This window comes from Bombus flavifrons, chromosome 8, assembly GCF_040668555.2.
Source record: "Bombus flavifrons isolate JBK064 chromosome 8, iyBomFlav1_principal, whole genome shotgun sequence".
NCBI classification, from domain to species: domain Eukaryota; kingdom Metazoa; phylum Arthropoda; class Insecta; order Hymenoptera; family Apidae; genus Bombus; species Bombus flavifrons.
Window position 1 is genome coordinate 2,738,259 of NC_138449.1, and position 18,059 is coordinate 2,756,317.

General features: G+C 33.5%; 1 protein-coding gene and 1 long non-coding RNA gene across 4 annotated transcripts in view; one reads left to right on the plus strand and one right to left on the minus strand.

Annotated features, from left to right (window-relative positions):
- Teh1 (tipE homolog 1 phospholipid transfer protein) overlaps positions 1-18,059 on the minus strand; it is a 62,587-nt gene that overhangs the window by 15,181 nt on the left and 29,347 nt on the right. The window contains exon 3 of one of the 2 annotated variants that reach the window (XM_069118456.1): positions 2,242-4,812. The exons of the other annotated variant lie outside the window; for it this stretch is intronic. Within the exon in view, the coding sequence (XP_068974557.1) occupies positions 4,770-4,812 (43 nt within the window). The 3' untranslated portion in view covers positions 2,242-4,769. Of the gene's footprint in view, positions 1-2,241; positions 4,813-18,059 lie in introns of those variants that run through there. 2 annotated transcript variants of the gene reach the window in all.
- Positions 790-15,973, plus strand: LOC138182514 (uncharacterized). 2 transcript variants are annotated; one of them, XR_011173814.1, is made up of 4 exons: positions 790-923; positions 1,802-2,248; positions 15,232-15,358; positions 15,852-15,973. It is a non-coding gene; the product is annotated as an uncharacterized LOC138182514 (long non-coding RNA). The 2 variants fall into 2 exon arrangements; XR_011173813.1 differs by lacking the exon at positions 15,852-15,973 and having other exon boundaries at positions 15,232-15,415.

The window sequence follows — 18,059 nt, forward strand, 5'->3', positions numbered from 1 at the left end:
GTTTTTTTCTTTTTGTTTTTTTTTTTTTTTTTTAAGTACAAAAATGGAAATGTGTGATTCATTCGTAATATAGCTTCGGTTGTTAAACGATTACAATTTTCAAAAAGCTTTCGTATGTGTCTGTGTATATATATATATATGTATGTATATATACATGTATGTATGTATACACTGTAAATGCTCGAAAAAGTGAAATTCAGCATCAAAATAGGTCGCGCTTAGAGAGTATAGGAGTTGTTAGTGTTAACATCTACTTTTTGGCCCCGCATTAATGAACGAACTCGACGTTTCCTGCGAAACTGTTGTGTATGTGTGTGCTACGGAAAATGTTCGAAACTTGTTATGTTCTCGACTATAATAACCATCGCTTCACATTCTTCTTCCTTTTTTCGGAGTCGGATAGCAAAAATTTTAGAAAATCGTTATGTGTATAACTCTTTACGCTAAACCATTTAATATTTAGGAATAATATATATTGTTTACTGAAGTGTATATTATTTTACTATTACTTTTATTTGCTGAATACCTTGATTAATGTTCTAAGATACAGAATTCTTCATAACAAAAATGTAAGTCAAAGTTTTAAAAAGAAAAAGATATTTCAACTCTAATCCACAGATATCTAACCCCTTCCCGTACTTTATCGAGTCAGACTCGCGATAAATATTTTGGCCCAAACATGAACATCGCGAGTCTGACTCGCGACCAGATACTTGGGCCAAACGTAAACATAACAAGCCGAGCTCGCGGACTGTTTTCTTGTTAGTTTCTAAATTTCGGTTCGTATTGCGACTGTTTACGAGCATCAGTCTGGTCTGTTCAGCGCGCGTCGATGTCTACCGCTTGGGCCCGAGTTTCGTCGAACTAAATGGCACGAGAATGGGTTAACAGTGATAAACAGCTACATATACTGCCAAGATATTGTAAGTAGTCAAAAGAAACATCCACAAATACCTAAGTGTTGCAGAAATTGTATTCTTAATCTTGGGACATCATCTAATTCACGTAATTTAAATATAGAATAATGCTCGGAGTTATTTTCGTAAACCGATGACTCATCGACATATAGGTACCGGTAGTCCTATTTTTAGCACGGTATTTCAACAAACGCCACTTTTGTCGCCTATTGAGCGTCGGCGGACTCGAGCCTAGGCCGTTTTCTGCTAAGACAGTGGTCTTGTGGTACCTAAACTTTAGCATACGCACACAAGTTTAACCGTGTTTACGTCGATCGCGAGTTGTTTTGTTAAACGTCAAAGCGGAAAAGGCCCTCTGAATTATCTTTGTCCGACGTGCAGCATTGTTCAGTCACTTTTGCATCACCAGCGTGTCCCACAAAGTATACTTAGCAAAATTTTTCGACCGCGCGTTCACCAACTTCTGTTACGATTTGCATAGTCGAATATTGCTGGCCTTATCCGCGTAATTCGCAGTTCCAGTACTCCAACTCACTCGTACGCTTCACGTAGTATGAGTTGTATTTGTTTCGCTTGTCAACTGTTGATTAGCTCTAAGCTTTATTTCTCGTATTCACGTTTCTTTAAATTTTGCTAACGTGTTTCTATACTTTTACTTGAAATCTTCCGATTGTAACGTAGCTCTCTTTGCATCCATACTTTTTCGTTATTTCATTGTAGTCGCATTTCGTTGTGATTTGTACGTTATATAAATTGGTTTAATCGTCTTTGGCATTCTGCATCGTCTATCTCTGTACCTTATCATTTAGTCAATTATACTCCACACTAACAAATTAATTATAATATATAAATTTCTAATAAAAGTCTAATTTATCTATGTGTAGCTTTATGCTTCTGCTACTTTTTCTTCTACAAGAAAACTGGCTGCTACAATTAACAAGTTTCGAGCAATTTCCATACGAGTTATCCGTGCTTAATATTGTGCCCAGCGTTTCATCCTCGTGTATTCATGCAACACGTAGAAACGAACAGAAGACGAGAAGATGAAACATTGTAGAAATTGAAGGAAAAGAAAGAATAAAATCTCGAAGTGTACACGCGTGTCGTGTACACTGGAACGAAATAGTCAGCTTGAAACTAAATCCCGAATTGCTTACCGACGACACCATAGTCGCAAGTCGGACGATTTTTGGCAATGTCGATGGAAGTAGCTGAAAAACAAATCGTATCGATAACTCGAAGAGATCTTGGCACGGTACACGAACGCACACATAAAACAAAATGCGACTGGTCCATCGAATCGTGTTTCCAAAAACTTGGGAAACGTACAGGTAAGCTTACACGAGTTTACTAATCGATCGCAGTCTAGCTTTTTTATCTTCTTCGATCGATTTAAAATAGACGATGCTTCGATGTGTACGCTAATATACTTGTTATATTATATGTAAATGACTTTAATAATTAAGATTCTTTCACAAAGACGCATACGTGAGAAACATTCGTGCGAGTCGGTCAACAATAATAAAATAGCACACAAGTTAAAAGCAATAAGTGCAGAGATTTAAAAAAGGTGATTTCGGAAATTGATGGCTTCTAATATTCGATGTCCCTGGGAAAGAAATTTTTATTGACATTAAACATTTTCAGATTAACTGTTTCAACGCAACTTGTCAGTTCTTGGTTGGATAATAATAAAAATTATGTTTCTTCTGTTTCAGAACTTTTTTTCGATTCTAATAATATGGAAAGATAAACAACAGAAAACGACAACTTACAATTCTGAAATTCAAGGTAATTGTGAGTATAATAAGTTGCGTGCATGATTTTTATATAAAACAGTCGACTGACAATAAATCAGCTTTGCTTAGCTCATCGAGCACTCGAAATCTGCAAATTTCTGAACTCCCGTTTTTTAACTCCCTGCACAATATCCCGAACGTGATAATGTGTAAGAGGGCCAAAAGAACATTTCCCACCTTCGTCGCTGGAAACGTTTCATTGGCGCAGATTAGCCTCTTCGAGATTATTAATATTTACGTAAATATCAGAATAATATAAACTGCGGTATTCTGTGTTATATATCGAGATATTTTCGCATCACGCAGACGTGTGTTTCCATAGCCTATATCTCGGCAATCAGCAGTGCAACACACAAGCTTTCATCAAGCAAAACTTTCTTTGAAGCATTTTTCGCGAATATGCTATGTGGATCCATAATAGATTTGAATGAAATTTTTTTTAATAAAATGGAATGAAAAAATTTGCTGAATAATCAATTAAAAGTGATACTGTTAAAATGATAGCAATTGAACATTTTATATATCTTATTGTTAGTTCTTCCATTAAGTTCACTGTAAAAAGAGAATATTGAAATTAGACAAATGAGAAGGTTAATAAGATATCTTTTAAATTACTTGAAAAATTCGTGATAAAAAATGAATAACTTGAACTTCAATAAAAGTACAAATCAAGTATAGAAATCGTTATTTTTTACTCTATAGAGAGATTTACAGAGAAAAATTTTTTACTTATCGATAATAATAATAATAATAAAATAAATTCGAAAAGAAGACAAACTTATTGGAACTGTGAGTATTTAAATTTAATATCTTCGAATAATAGTACGTTAGAACCAATTTACAATATTAAACTTTCTATCTTTAGCACGTTCAGTGTCACTGAATTAATAGTTTTCGTATAATAGTCAGAAAATTTGTCAATTTCGAAAGGTATTCACGATCCATTCACAAAATAAACATTAACGAATAAACCAATATTTCAAATCAATATTTATTATTTCAAATATAAAAGCTTAAACGAAGCTTCAAAATTCATGTTTGCAAAACACTGAGCATGTTAAGGACACATACAGGGGGTTTCAAAATTAGTAGCAAGATTTATTCTACTCGTTTCGAGAGTGAAGAATGTACCATACACGTAATGAATGGTGGAACAATTCACCATACTTAATAAATGTATTAGCGAATAGCTATTCCAAACGTCCCAAATCTGAAATATAAATTATTGCAGAATTTAAAATCATTTAGCCCAAATTTCGAAATAATTTCGTCCAAAATATGAGAAAAAGTTTTCCAAAATCTACAAAATCGTCATATTCTCTTATCTTGTATGTTTAAGTCATAAATGATCATAATAGTTGAAATTAGATCTGAACTAGGCTACTTAGTTTCATTTTATATAGATATTAATTAGGTTATTAGATATTAATTAAGTTATATATAATAATTAAAAATTACCAATATTACTTTTATCCAAAATTAGGTAACCTGCTTAATTTGAACTATTCTCTGTCATCTATGACTCAATAACGTCATTTAAGGATTAAACACAACAAAGGTATGAGAATACACCTGAAACTTCAAAATAACGTCACCATCAATACTATATATAAAAGGAAAATGCTTGTAGTTGTTGACGTAACATAAAATCGTTTTGTACCACAAAAAATAATCCAAAACTCATGAATCGACCAACACAAATTCACAAAAGCATAATAAAAAAATGATTCCATCCTGCATGTTTATATGTAAACATGTATAATCAATTCACTCTCGCAACGAATAGAAATGCAATGGAGATAACGAACGACAGTTTGAAAAGCACTCTCTGTAGAAGCCTCGAAAGATCGTCAGCTTGAACATCGATCGTGAAAAGCGGTCTCGAAACGCGCACACCTTGCGCGCGCGCGCGCGCGCACGACCACGCTCGTTTAAAACGTAACATACGCAACATAATGTTCACTTGATAGACGAGACAAAACGAAATCACAAAACGGCGATACTCACACCAAGCTGGTGTATACTCACACCGAGTATATTAACAGTGACGGTTCTAACGGCCGATATGTATGTTGCAGAATTTACATAACTCGATTCTGAAAAGAAACATTAGCAACAATGTAGTTGTGGCTCCGATATTGTTATTCGCGGTTCGAGATTGATAGAAGAAAGGGCGAAGAATTACAGAGAAACAGTGTATAGAAAAGAGAAAAGGAAGAAAAAGAGCGGCACAGTGTGATAGATAGAGAAAAAGACAGGGAAAAAGGGGGTAGGGGTGAGAGAAAAGTAGTTGTCGAAAAAAGAGGAAAGAAGGGGAGAGCTCGAAACAAACACTATTCCCGTCGGTAGAAGGAATGGAATTGCTCAGATATTTACATAATTTCATATAGCTTTGTAAATTTATTCCGAAACGTCGCCAAATCGGGGCGCTGCGTTATGTAAATTAATTCATATGCTGGATAACGATTTTTAATCGCGTGTTAAACCGACGATAGCGAGCCATCGATGCATGCGCCGTCGGAATCTGATCGATTGGAAAGCCGGTGAAATAATGGTTGACGCTTTTTTTCTTTTGATAGACTGGCCGCGATTTCACTTCCGTCTCAATGATAAATGAGGGCGAACGTTATTGGAATGCGAATCGTGAACTAATTTTGTTTTATCTCAGTTTATCGCAGCGTTTTAATCACGGTATAATTTAATTAATTTGAATTATCGATTTAATGAGAAGAGAGCAAACGAATGGAAAGACAGATTCTTGTTATGAAGGAGTTGTGTAAGAAACGAAGCTTTTCTATTTTTTTATTTATCGTATGAAGAAGGATATTTAATGAATAAAAAGTTATTGCATTTTTGCCTTGTGAAAGCTATGTGATAATATAATACAGTACACTTTTTTAATATTACATTTATTTAAAATACGGAGCATAAAAATCATAGCTGCATCGAACATTTTATTAAGCTTAGATTTTATTTATATTTATTTTATTTATATAGCATGTTCGAATATTTTTATCTCCAACTGAAATTAATAATTGCCTAACAATTTTGAATAATTTGTATACCACGGAAATTTAAATATAGAAATGTGATTATTCAAAAATTTATTTAATATAAATTCACACATACGTATATTCAACGGTCAATGAAGGACGAGGACAAGAAAATGTTGATACATCATCAGAGTCATGATTGTTGAATAAACAAACATTGAAAGTTCCAAGTTACGAGCTTAAAACCTATAGATTGTTATCATCCCAAACAAATTCTAGTAATAAACAGGGAGGAATTCACAGAATGGGTCCGCAAATTGCAGGACACGCGACGATTACGTCGAATTCTTTCATGCAGAAACGAAGCTGTGTATCTTGAGAACCTGAAGGTCGACATTATGTAAATTAATTCGCTTATCGATAAATACAACCTTCTCTGTTCTTCGACGATGGAAATAGAAAAGACGTTCAATCGATACACCGAAACGAAGAGAGGCAAAATGCTTTCTGCGTATTAAAATTTCAGAACACGGAACATAGAAATTCGCCCGTTCAATTGATCAAACTAAGAATTAATTTTAGTATTCTGTTATCGTTCTTTGAACACGAATAAAACTTTATTTTTAAAACATGATTGTTTCAGTTATTCATGAAAAGTGGTAGTTCTTTGTTATTTATGTTACCTGATCACTTTCTGGCAAGGAAATACGAAGATTACTCGATAACAGATCTGACCTTTATTTGAAGTAGTCGTTACGTTAATAAAATTCTACTCTTCACCTAACTAAATATTCTACTTTTACTTATTTTCGTGATCAGGGCATGTAGTTCCCTATAACACTATATTAGGACGATTATGTATAGGTATATTATATTGTAGAGTTCCTTCCCCATTTTATTTAAATTCAAAGCATAACTAACGGAATAGAAAGAAATTTAGACAAATAATAGAATAAAAGACAAATCTTGGAAATAAACATTTTACAGAACCTAAAATAAAAAGAAAGAAATTATGTACAAAATCTATTTCATCGTTCGGTATCGTTGTTTCTACCCTCGTTGCATCGTAAAGTAGTTGAATTCGTAATAAGTTCGAACGTAACGCGAAACTGGGTGAATCATAATCTGTCCCGTTTGAAAAAGTGGATTAGCGACTAAGACCTGGAAATAAGCTTTTCGTTTATAAGCAGGATTTCTATGGTGGACAAAAGACGGAAGACCTGGTGAAAATTTAGGTTAACTTTCGATATAGAACAACCGACTCGGAGCCTTCGCACGAAGGATCCGACGAATCCTTGACCTATATCCCTTAAAACATCATATCGCCATTACGTGTGCCTTGCACACAAAAAAACTGTACGTGCATGTGTGGGGGCACGTATGTACGATGGTCCTGGAGGATGTTCAAAATCACGGCAGATACCTCTACGTAAAGGACTCCCGTTTCCTTTTTGCTGATAACTTTTCCCGTTGTAAGACCGGTCACGGTACCGACGAAATTCGATAAAAGTCCAGCTGGAAAATTTCGTGGCTGGCGTACGACGAAAGCACACGAAGCCCGCCACTTTGATCTTGTGACCTTTAGAAAATCGGATTTCCAGCTTCGAAGACATTTTTTATACGCCTCTTTGGCGAGACGTTCGCTATCCCCTAATACGCTTAAGGCCTGAAAAGACTTCTTTTGGTCTTTGACCAGCCTCCTTTGCGTCACGAAAAAAAAAGTAATTTACTGCTTGTTTGGTCATTCGAAGAATTTTATTTATTATTGGAAGTTTCGAGTAACAATTTCTTGATCTATGAAATTTGGAGTCCGATGAATTTCTTGTTCGTACTACTTACTTTTCGTTCCGTATCTGATTAGAGCGAGAAACGCTGTCCCGATCTTTCAATGTTTAACCAGCCTTCTTTCCGCTACGGAAGAGAGTAATTTATTGTTTGTTTGACTAAAAATTTGTTGATCTTTGAAGTTTCAGAGATTTGCTTATGGAGTCTGATGGAAGAAAAATTTGTTCATACTACTTATTTTTCGTTCGACGTCTAAACGAAAAGCGCTGTTTTGTTTTTTCATAGATAGCAATATCGTCTGAAGTTAAGTATGCTAGTTTGTTTACGTAGCTCGTATTTGACTTTTAGCTTCTGTTTTCGAAAGTCATGCTTTGCGTTCATTTATTCGCGTAATTCATCTGGTGTTTTCAAAGTCAAACGAAGAAGATTTATATTGGTAATGTTCAGATGACATGCTACCATTTTCATCGTTTCAAATAATTATACTGAATAATGATTGTGACATATCCGAGATCAATTAAAAAAATAATATTAATACCTTGGTAATTCTGTGGATATTGGTAAGAAACGATAAAATGAACGAAATAAGAGATCAACATTATTAATATAATTTTATGGCTACGGGCTAACATATGGATTTCACATAATGCGGTTAATATATTCAGTATTTTTCTAAGTTTCTCAATACGATATTGAAATAGTTTAAAATACAATCGATTTATGTTACCTATTCAAACTAAAAGTATCCTGTCCAATATGATTTTCACTACATGAACTATTTAAAACTAGAGGAGTATGAGTAATAAAGCATTAAAAATTTGTTAAATATTGCAGATTAACAAATATTATTTACAGCATCATTTAAAAATAACATTAATTTATAATCTCAAATATACTTATCTACATATTAAACTTATTTTTGGTATTACAAATAAAATCGCCAGTTTTTAAATCATTTCCAAAATAATGCACTACACAAATTAGTCTCAAACAATTGCAAAACACTAAAGTTAATCACCATAACATAACCATACAGAATATGTTCAGTTTCAACCTTCGTTAAAGTCAGAAACAGTTCGTACGAATGATAATTACGCAAATATTAAAACTCGTTTCTTACGTTGGATATTTTTACCTGTTTTACGAACAGCATCAAGCTTAGACTACCGAAAGTAGGTTTTAGGACGTTTAAGGATTGTGTTGAAATGCTTACGTTGCCAGTTTGATGAGGGGAATTAGAACCATCTGAAAGAACGTAGGTGTTCCTTTCTTTTTCTTCTGTCGTGGGTGAACACGAATATCTTGGTAAACGGTGCTTTTAAGAAGCTGCAATTAAGTTGTATTCCTCGTAGAAGCTTAAACCTCGCTCAAAACCGGCAATTTACCTCACTTATGAACGTTTCTAATGTTTTCGCGAACATGCTGACTGGAATTCACGTTTAAATTCACCCTCGTGTTAGTACGCTACGTGGAACACGATAAATTAGAATCTTTTCTTTCCTTTTTCATGAACTATTTGTTCAGAATTCGTGGATTTGACCCAATTTGAGAAAATGGAGACGGAAACGATACATTTAAACTCGATTTAATTTTTCGCAAGTACGTGAATGAAATTGAAGTGAAGAGAGGAGATGGCTGGCATTTTAGATCGTGAGTTGTAATAGAATTTTATACACTTGACATTCCTTAATTTAAGTTTAAGTTTAAGTTTAAGTTTAACTTTGAGTTTGGAGAAACCAGAGAGAATAGATATTACAGAATATCAGTAACATTATTAAAAGATTAAATCAGGATATGAAAAATAGACACTGATAATGAATATCTAATAGAAAAATTAAATATCTATGAAAAGAGAAATATAAAAATATAACGTGATCAAAATTTCAAATTAAAAGCCATACTTTTAAAGAAAATTAAGAAGGTACATCTTATTTTATTATTTTTCGATAACAATCCAGCTGTTTGTCAGACGTGACCTGCCCTCAGCCCCTACTCGGATACAAATTATTTTATGCTCTGCTAAACAAGCGCGTATACTTTCTCAGCCGGTATTCCATTTCAGAATTGTACGTCCCTTATTTGTGTTCCACCAGCAGGATGGTTCCTCGTAGAGTGCGCCAATTTTGACTGTGTTTCGCTACAAAATTGTTCCGACTTCCAACACAAGCTTCGAACATCATGGCTCATTTATCTTCTACGGTGTAACTTTGAACGAATTGTCGAAGGTCTGACTTCCTTCACAATGTCGGAATGCTTTCAATGATTCCGAGATGCTTACAGTAGCTTGTATTTACTACAGTAATTTAGAAACAGATACGAACGACTAATAAATAAAGATTCTTATTCGAAACAAGATCGTTTAGTATGGTAGCTGAGAGAATGAGCAGTATGGCTTTTGTTATTAATAATAACTTATTGTAATAACTTATCATATAATTCAGAATGGTAAATAGGGTTTAACGTTAGTTAATAGCGTGGGTCGAAATATACGGAAATAAATGTAAGAAACGTTTTTTGTAGGAAAGACAGAGCCCTCTTGGTATTTTTATAACACGGAGATGTCTTGGGTATGTACAAAATTAATGCAAGTATATTTCTCCAATAATACTGGAATTCCGCTACTAACGAGCGTTTAGTCCTTTCAATGAGTACCACGAAGGTTCTGCTATTGAAATGGGTAAGTTGAAGGAAGAATCATGGTAGTTACGTCATCGAAATTCAAGGTTCTTTGAGAGCTAAAAGCGTCAAGACCATATCATAGATTCATTTCATAATTATGGAAAATCTTTGAAATTATATTGTAGGTACTTAAGAACACGAGGCGATAAAAATATGTGAACATAAAATAAATATCATTAGTACATATAATTAATATGTATTGTATAATAGTACTTATTCAAAGGAATAATATAATGATATTCATCTAAAGTATCAACGAACCGAAACATTAATAGAACACTAATGAATAAAACACACAATATTTCCTCATAATATAAAACGAATAACAAATGACAGGGTGGTTCCCAAACCCTGTACTTAATATCCAATGAGATATCAGACGAATAAAACTAATTGCAAATTAGAAAAGATTCCGCTAACGACGCAGAAAGTAAAAGGAAAATATTAAATAATTCTACCGGAGGATCTCCATTTTCCACGGTAATGAGCTAACCTTTCCTCTCAGACGGAGTCAGCGAGGTAGAAGATGTTCTGGGAAACATATCGGCCTTGTTAAATTCTTCCACGCAATATCATTCTGTTGAACATTCCGCGGTTTCCTTGGATTTTCCGTAATAATGCGATGCACGTAGAGGCCAAGCCGATTGAAGGGTGATGAATAGAAAAGGAGATATCGAGGGGTGGAAAGTTGAGATAATTACTTGTTGAGGAGGTCACGGTCCGATAGCAGGTCCCCAATGAAACAAGAAGTCTGGGCTCGCAAACGAAACTGATCCCGAGTTGGAAATAGTCCAGAAACATTCGGCTAATAACAACTACCGACGAGATCTTTTATTCGCCAATGGAAGTTTATTCCATTGGTAAGAGTAATTTTCCTCGTGACGGCCGTTTCGAAGATCAGCTCGATTTTCCTGTCTTTTCATTCTATCCGTTCTGTTGAGATCGTTGATGAAATTCCGTTATGAAAGATGAGGTAATAACTTAAAATGATTAGAGGGAAAAAGATCTAAAAGAATATATTTCCTTCGAGTCTCCCTAGCTTCGATATTTTTTAATAGATTTTTTAGTTAATGCACAATTGACTTGATATTAATTTATATACGTTATGTTGATATTGTATTATTACTTGTTTATTGTTTTATATGTTTTTTTTTATATAGAAATGATATATGATTACGATGCAAAATTATTATTATAATTAGAATGTAATATTAATACACGCTGGAAATGAGATTTTGCGAGTAATATTTTAATAATGACATCTAAATTTTCAAAATGCAGTTTCATTTTGTTGCTGCAGTATTTGTAGAACGTTACTATGTTCTCTTTTTAATTGATTAGGGAAAAATAGAGACTTACTACACTAAGCAAAAAGCTTATGAAAACAAACAATATATTATTATAATATTGATATAATTGAAATAGTTTATACTTCTCTAACTCAATTATAAATTATAATCATTAGTTTCTCAGCATATCTTCAAAATAACTTCAACAAATTAGTTTTACACATCATTCACACCATGAAGCAACCTATTTCTTATCTTAAACATATTTCTCTGTTCATTTATTTAATTAAAAAACGCTAAACGTTCTACTCTTGTCAAACTACTCTACATATATAAACCTTCGAAGCGATTATAAATAAAACAATAGTCTATCAGTTATTATTTGTATCATCGTTAACAACAATTTTTCGTGACATCGTGCGCACGAAAAGAAACAGATAAGATTGTCTCACGGATGAATCACGAAAAACAGTAGGTGAGAAATGTAGGTACTTGGAAGCACTTTGGCGTTACATAAATATCTCTAGGAGACTTACGACGCTAGCGACCGGCCGCCCGGTGGAAATTAACGGCGTCGTAATGCGAAACAAACGACGAAGATCGAGGATTATCGTCGCAAATACCGTTGTTCGCACTATCGAAAACGTACTTCAACGTTTGTAAATTTTCTTGCTTTTCTCTCGAGAGAGAGAAGAATACTGCCCGGATTCGATTATCGCTGACTAGTCCTAATACCATGGTTATTATACACTTTCATAGAAAGAGGAAACCGTTCAAATCCCATTTAATTTTTTTAATTTGAAAAACAAAATCAAGAGTGTAGCATCGTGGACAAAAGGCTTAAGAAATATCGGGTGAACCATAAACGATGTCGCGAGAAAGCCGAAGTGCCGACAGACCCATCAATGTGTCGTCGGTCCTTCAGTCGAATAGTTTCGTGGAACACGTGCTTAGTGGGGCTAAGACAAAAGGACAAAGGGATGTTAAGGGAGAAAGACGAATTAACAGTCAGTATCAGTCGAGAAGTCAGAGAGTGCGAACTGCGTTGTCGAGAGAGTGTGGTCCGCGTGAGAAAGAGCGTCGGATCCGTGGTGACGAGAGTTGCAAATTAATTATTTAGTTGTCTAAATTACAGTACGTTATTGTGATTAGTTCGCGTTAAACAACCATCGTTTCCTGTTTAATCAACATCTATACAATCCATCTATTGTAAATAAATTAATTGTAGTATAGGATCCTACAAGAGTGTTTGATATCAAATTTCCTTTAAATCAAACTATTTTTGAACGTAATGCAGCAACAAAATCTCTTATCTTTGAACATAGAGGACGTATAGCAAGAATCCAATTAAACCGCGAAATATTCAATTAATTCAAGTGGCACGAAACGCTGTGTGCGTTTAGGAAACTCGCAGAAAACTTAATATCGCGATGAAGAATGGCGTACAAACATAAACAATTCGTTTATCTGCCCTCGACGTAATTAAATTACGAATATACAGATAGTTGTCGAACTCGAGATACACCGAGGTGTATCCTTCGTTTCGATGTTCACACCGGACGCGATACAGACGCAGAACAATTAATCTGACTAACAAACCGCAGAATTTCATTTGGGTATTTCGTCGACTGAGTTTCACGAAGAGCATGTTCCATTTTCAAGAGTAACCAAGTTGTAGATATTTCTGTCGTCCGCCACGAATTGTGTTTCACTCGGAAACTTACCACTGTTAAACCAGAATCGTTCATGGTGGTTAATGGAGAATTAATAATCTCGTTACACGAATAACAATATGAATTTAAAAAAGAATTTTTGGTTTGTAGCGTGGTTTAATAGTAATATTTTTTTGTTCAAGATATTCTGTATGAGTTTCAAGCTATTTGTAACGGTCACGAAAAGGTTCCATCTATGCCACTTAGGGGATCAATCATACACTGAAGGGTGACTTGTTAGATGAGTGTACCTATTTTATTCACATTGTTAGCATTTTGGAGAATCGACCGGATTTATGACACGTGACGAATAAGATGCGGAGCAACTTTTTGATACTACGAGACTTGTACCGTCAATTTGTATTGTCGAAAATGTTAATTTTCTACGTGTTAATTAACGTATGGATCATTTTATTAGAATATATACATGTAATTTTAAACGTAACACATACGCTATGTGAAATATATTTCTTCTTAGAAATATAACTTATTTTTATCTTATATTTCACACGATACTTTTGTGTTTGAATTCTTTAAAATTTCTTCTTAATATTCCTTATTTTTATTTATGTTCTATAGTTTAAAGGTAACCAGTTGTAATATTGTTTTCTAATTCAAGCATAATTTTCTAACAAAAAGTAGTAAATTTGAAAGAAACGTCATATTTTATTCTTCCAATGATAAATAACCAAAACTATAGAGCATGTTATATCCAAAGTTAATACACGCAAACTACGAATTATCTCGCACAACAAATGAAAAGAGTATCTAAAAGGATAATAGAGGAACAAAATAATCATAATAATACGCGGTAACCAAGAAAACAGAAAGAAGAAAAAGGGACTGATAGCATTAGACATTTTGTTTCTTTGGGACGACCTATTACTTATATAAACAGTTATTACCATCTCTACGGACAGTAATGCATGTTGAAAATAAAATAAATTAACGTACATATACATACTTATACGGATAAAGCAAAATACATATAAGATGGAACTGATAAAGCAATCGTAAAAAGTACATGGGTAGAGGTCAACGTATATGTACTTAAAATTGCATGAACTCACGTACGAGTATAAAGTGCAACTTCCTGAACAAACCAACAGCATGGAGGAAATGAAATATGCGTATAATAATTGTATGTTACTTCCGGAAGACCTCCACGATGAATCATTCTTGATCGAAGTGTAACGAAATCTATAAGAACTTTCACCTTTTCGCCTTCGTAATTGTAAAAGATCTAGTTTTTAATTTTTACTTTATTCGTCTTACCCTGAATTTAATTATGAAGAAATTCATCATTCGTAGGCAATAATAAATATTCTATAGATACACATTTACAATCATTATTAATTCATGCTTGTACTCTACAGATACTAGTATTCTCTAGATATAGACAAGCATTAACTTTTTGGCTAGATAGATAGTTTCTCATGTTATACGTTAACGTCAACGAAATGTTTAAAGCAGTGAGATATGTACATAATTTTTCATCAATTTATACAGATCGTGAAGAAATTATGCAGAAATTAGCAAAAGTGTGCAACGAACCAAAATATCACAAAGAATAAAATCCATCTCTCCTAAAGCATAGAATTCTCATAATCCATCGTCTACAATCTCGTCTAACAGAATAAACAAACAGAATCAACAAAAGGTAATTAAAACCGTTCCGCACTAACCCATATACCATCTCGCGTGTAACACGAAGATCATTAAAATTCGAGTCGACTGTCAGGAATCTCGATTCAGTTATCCAACCCTCGTGAATCTAACCCTCTCAAGGCGACAGGTTCCTTAATAAACAACCGATGTATCATTCCACGTTTGTGTTACGCGAAATACTTCGTCAAACCGTTGTACTAGCAACTTGATACAAACTTAGACTTTGGTCTAACTTGGCTTTATCGAATATATCACTTTAACGCGAGAAATTTAGCTAACATGCCGAAATGGTCGACCGATTAACATGCATATGATGTTTGCACATCATTCTCCTATCATCCTGATGATCAAACACGATATTTAACAACGTTACATATCTCGATTCACAGCTGATCCCGTCATTGACGAATTCACTTACCAGCGCTGAAATTGGGACAAGGAAAGGAATATGGAGTTATGAATATGGTAACTACGCAGCCATAGGGCGATTCGTAATGCGCGATGGTAATATTCAAGGTAAATTCTGGTTACTACATATGTCAAGCAGATGCGAGCATAGGAATATCATCCATCTGTTATAACGACTACTTATATGATAGTTACGTGTCATTACAATAGTAATGAAATTTCAAAAAGTCTCTTATAAAACACATTATACCTTTATAAAAATTTTCTGTGGTAAATACTGAAATAATTTCTTGAATCGGTGCATGCAATTATATTTCACGTATATTATATTTGGTTCTTTGATGCATTATTTATTTTAATCTCCTATTTCGTTCAACTAACCACTCTTAACTAACTGACTAACTTAACTGGCCACTCGATCTTTAATAATTAAAAATGTTTGATATAACATATATAATATATTTATGAAGACTTGCGATAAAAACTATTGTATAATTTTTTTAATATATAATACGAGTTGATGTTCAATTAAGTAAATTCATTGGACAAAACTAGGCACTAATTAATGTTTCGTTGCAATAAATAAAAAATTCCATTGTAGTACTTTTTGTTTTGCTTTCAGGTAAAGCAACTCTGTGTAAGTATGGGTTTCACCACTAACGATAATTTTATTTCTATATATACAGAAATACACTATGTATGTACATACATCTGTTCGGGAAAGCAAAGGAAGCCACTGTGAAGCATAGAAAAGTCTCGCGATCATCAATAATTTCAACGTTGCTAACTCTGGCCTTTCGTTTAATTCTTTATTCGCCTCGGGTATATTCACGTTGCCACTGATATCAACGTTTTTCCTGACTTCTGTTCTCCCTGATAACGAGCGGTACGCGCTCGTGAAAGAAACATCGATTTCAACAAGTTTTCTATGAATAATGAATGGTCGTTTGGTCGATTACGTCTCGTGACCTCTGCAACCTTCATTAACTGTCTGACTCATTGTCGGATTCTGCAAATACTAACGATCGAGTGAACCATTCGATTCAGCGATTCACGTGCCATTTGAATTCGATGTTAAATGATCATGGAGTTTAAATTAATGTTTGCACTGACAAACTGTTCTGTATGTCCTAGAATTTCCTCTTGACGAAGCGGATGAAAATGTTTTTTTATCTTGAGAAAGATCCATCTAGGTCTTCAATTTGTTATTTCTTTTATTTAAATTTATAAATCGAATTATTGGCGATGACGTATAATTTGCAAATTTTAATTATGTGTTTATTTCTTTGTCGACCTTTATAATCATAAAGTCTTGATTGAATTTGCGAAGAAGATTGTAGATATTAAAATTGTAAGAATTTCGAAAATTTTCCTCTTGATCTGATAATACTGATATGTTACAATGAAAAATTAATTTAGGTTAGGCAACTACTAAAAATTAATTTCAAGAAACGCGATTAAATGTCTTTATTTGATTTCCGAGTAGAACAGAATCAAGGAACAATATCAGATCTAACACGAACAAACGTCACTGGAAGTATGATGAAAAATTCACGTAAAAGCTGAACTCTTGGCATGGTCGAAATCATTCATGCTTTTCAAGGGATAAAGTTCCGAATTGCCTTGAGGTGGTATTTAATATTATAACATAATGGATCATAGTGTCATTGTGTCTTTTGATCTGAATATTTACGCACAGCTTGTATGTTGCATGATATCGGATCCTTTGATTGTGTCAAGTTTAAATTAAGATTTCGAACAAATGTTTAATGATTAAATAAGGAAGAGGATCTAGCTTAATTCCTTTTATATATAGAAGGAGTTCAATTAGCTATTTGTTAAAATGTCTCTTGAAATTCCGGAGAAATAAAAATGAAAAGATTCCATGAAACTGTCCTAATCAAATTTGATAATGCTGAAAAGTATTACGATTCGCAAAGTTGAAAAAAACATCTCTTTTACTAAAATCTAGATTAAAGAAATTGTGTTGTAAGCAGGAAGTATTTAACATCCGTCTTCTACAATTTAAACTCATAACTTTTCTTTAATGATTTACACGATAGACTTTAACTATCAGCTCGCCTGATTATCTTCAAGACAGGAAGAAGTGAAGATTAAAAACTTATTTCATTAAGCATTCAAAAGAATTTCTTGCTATTAAAAACTATTCGGTTGAATCAATTCTCTTCCAAACAGAGAAAATTCTCAATATGTCTTTAACAACTCTTACTACAGATTCTAACTTAGAAATCTTCCATAAAATCATCCAACAAAAATTTCACTTAGCTCGAAATTACTATTAAAAATTCAGAAACACTCGTACTACCTTTGCATGCATTCGATAAACGTACTATGCGTATATGCACGTACTACCTATGTGTGTCTATTTGGATTCATGGCGGCAGATATTGTAGAATGTCTTGTTTTCCAGAGAAAGCTGTATGTGGAAACGAAGAACACGCAATCTAAATTGTATTTTCATGGAATGAGGATGTATTATAATACTACCTATTTGTTTCATTTGTAAATGTATACTCCTACATAAACAATAATTTAAATTGATTAATTTTCATTCAATTTTGCGTTAAAAGCTACTGTGTTTCTTCCACTAAAAAATATATACTACTACTTAAACAGTAGCATAAATCGTTTAACCTTCATTCAATTCGATGCTAAAAACCATTAATGTAATAGGTACATTCAATTTCATCTCTGCATCTTTTTTTTATCTTCTAATACCGTATAAAAGGTTAAATCAATGCTAATGCTGCAGTTGATTCGATTAAATGAGCCGATTAATTTATACAGC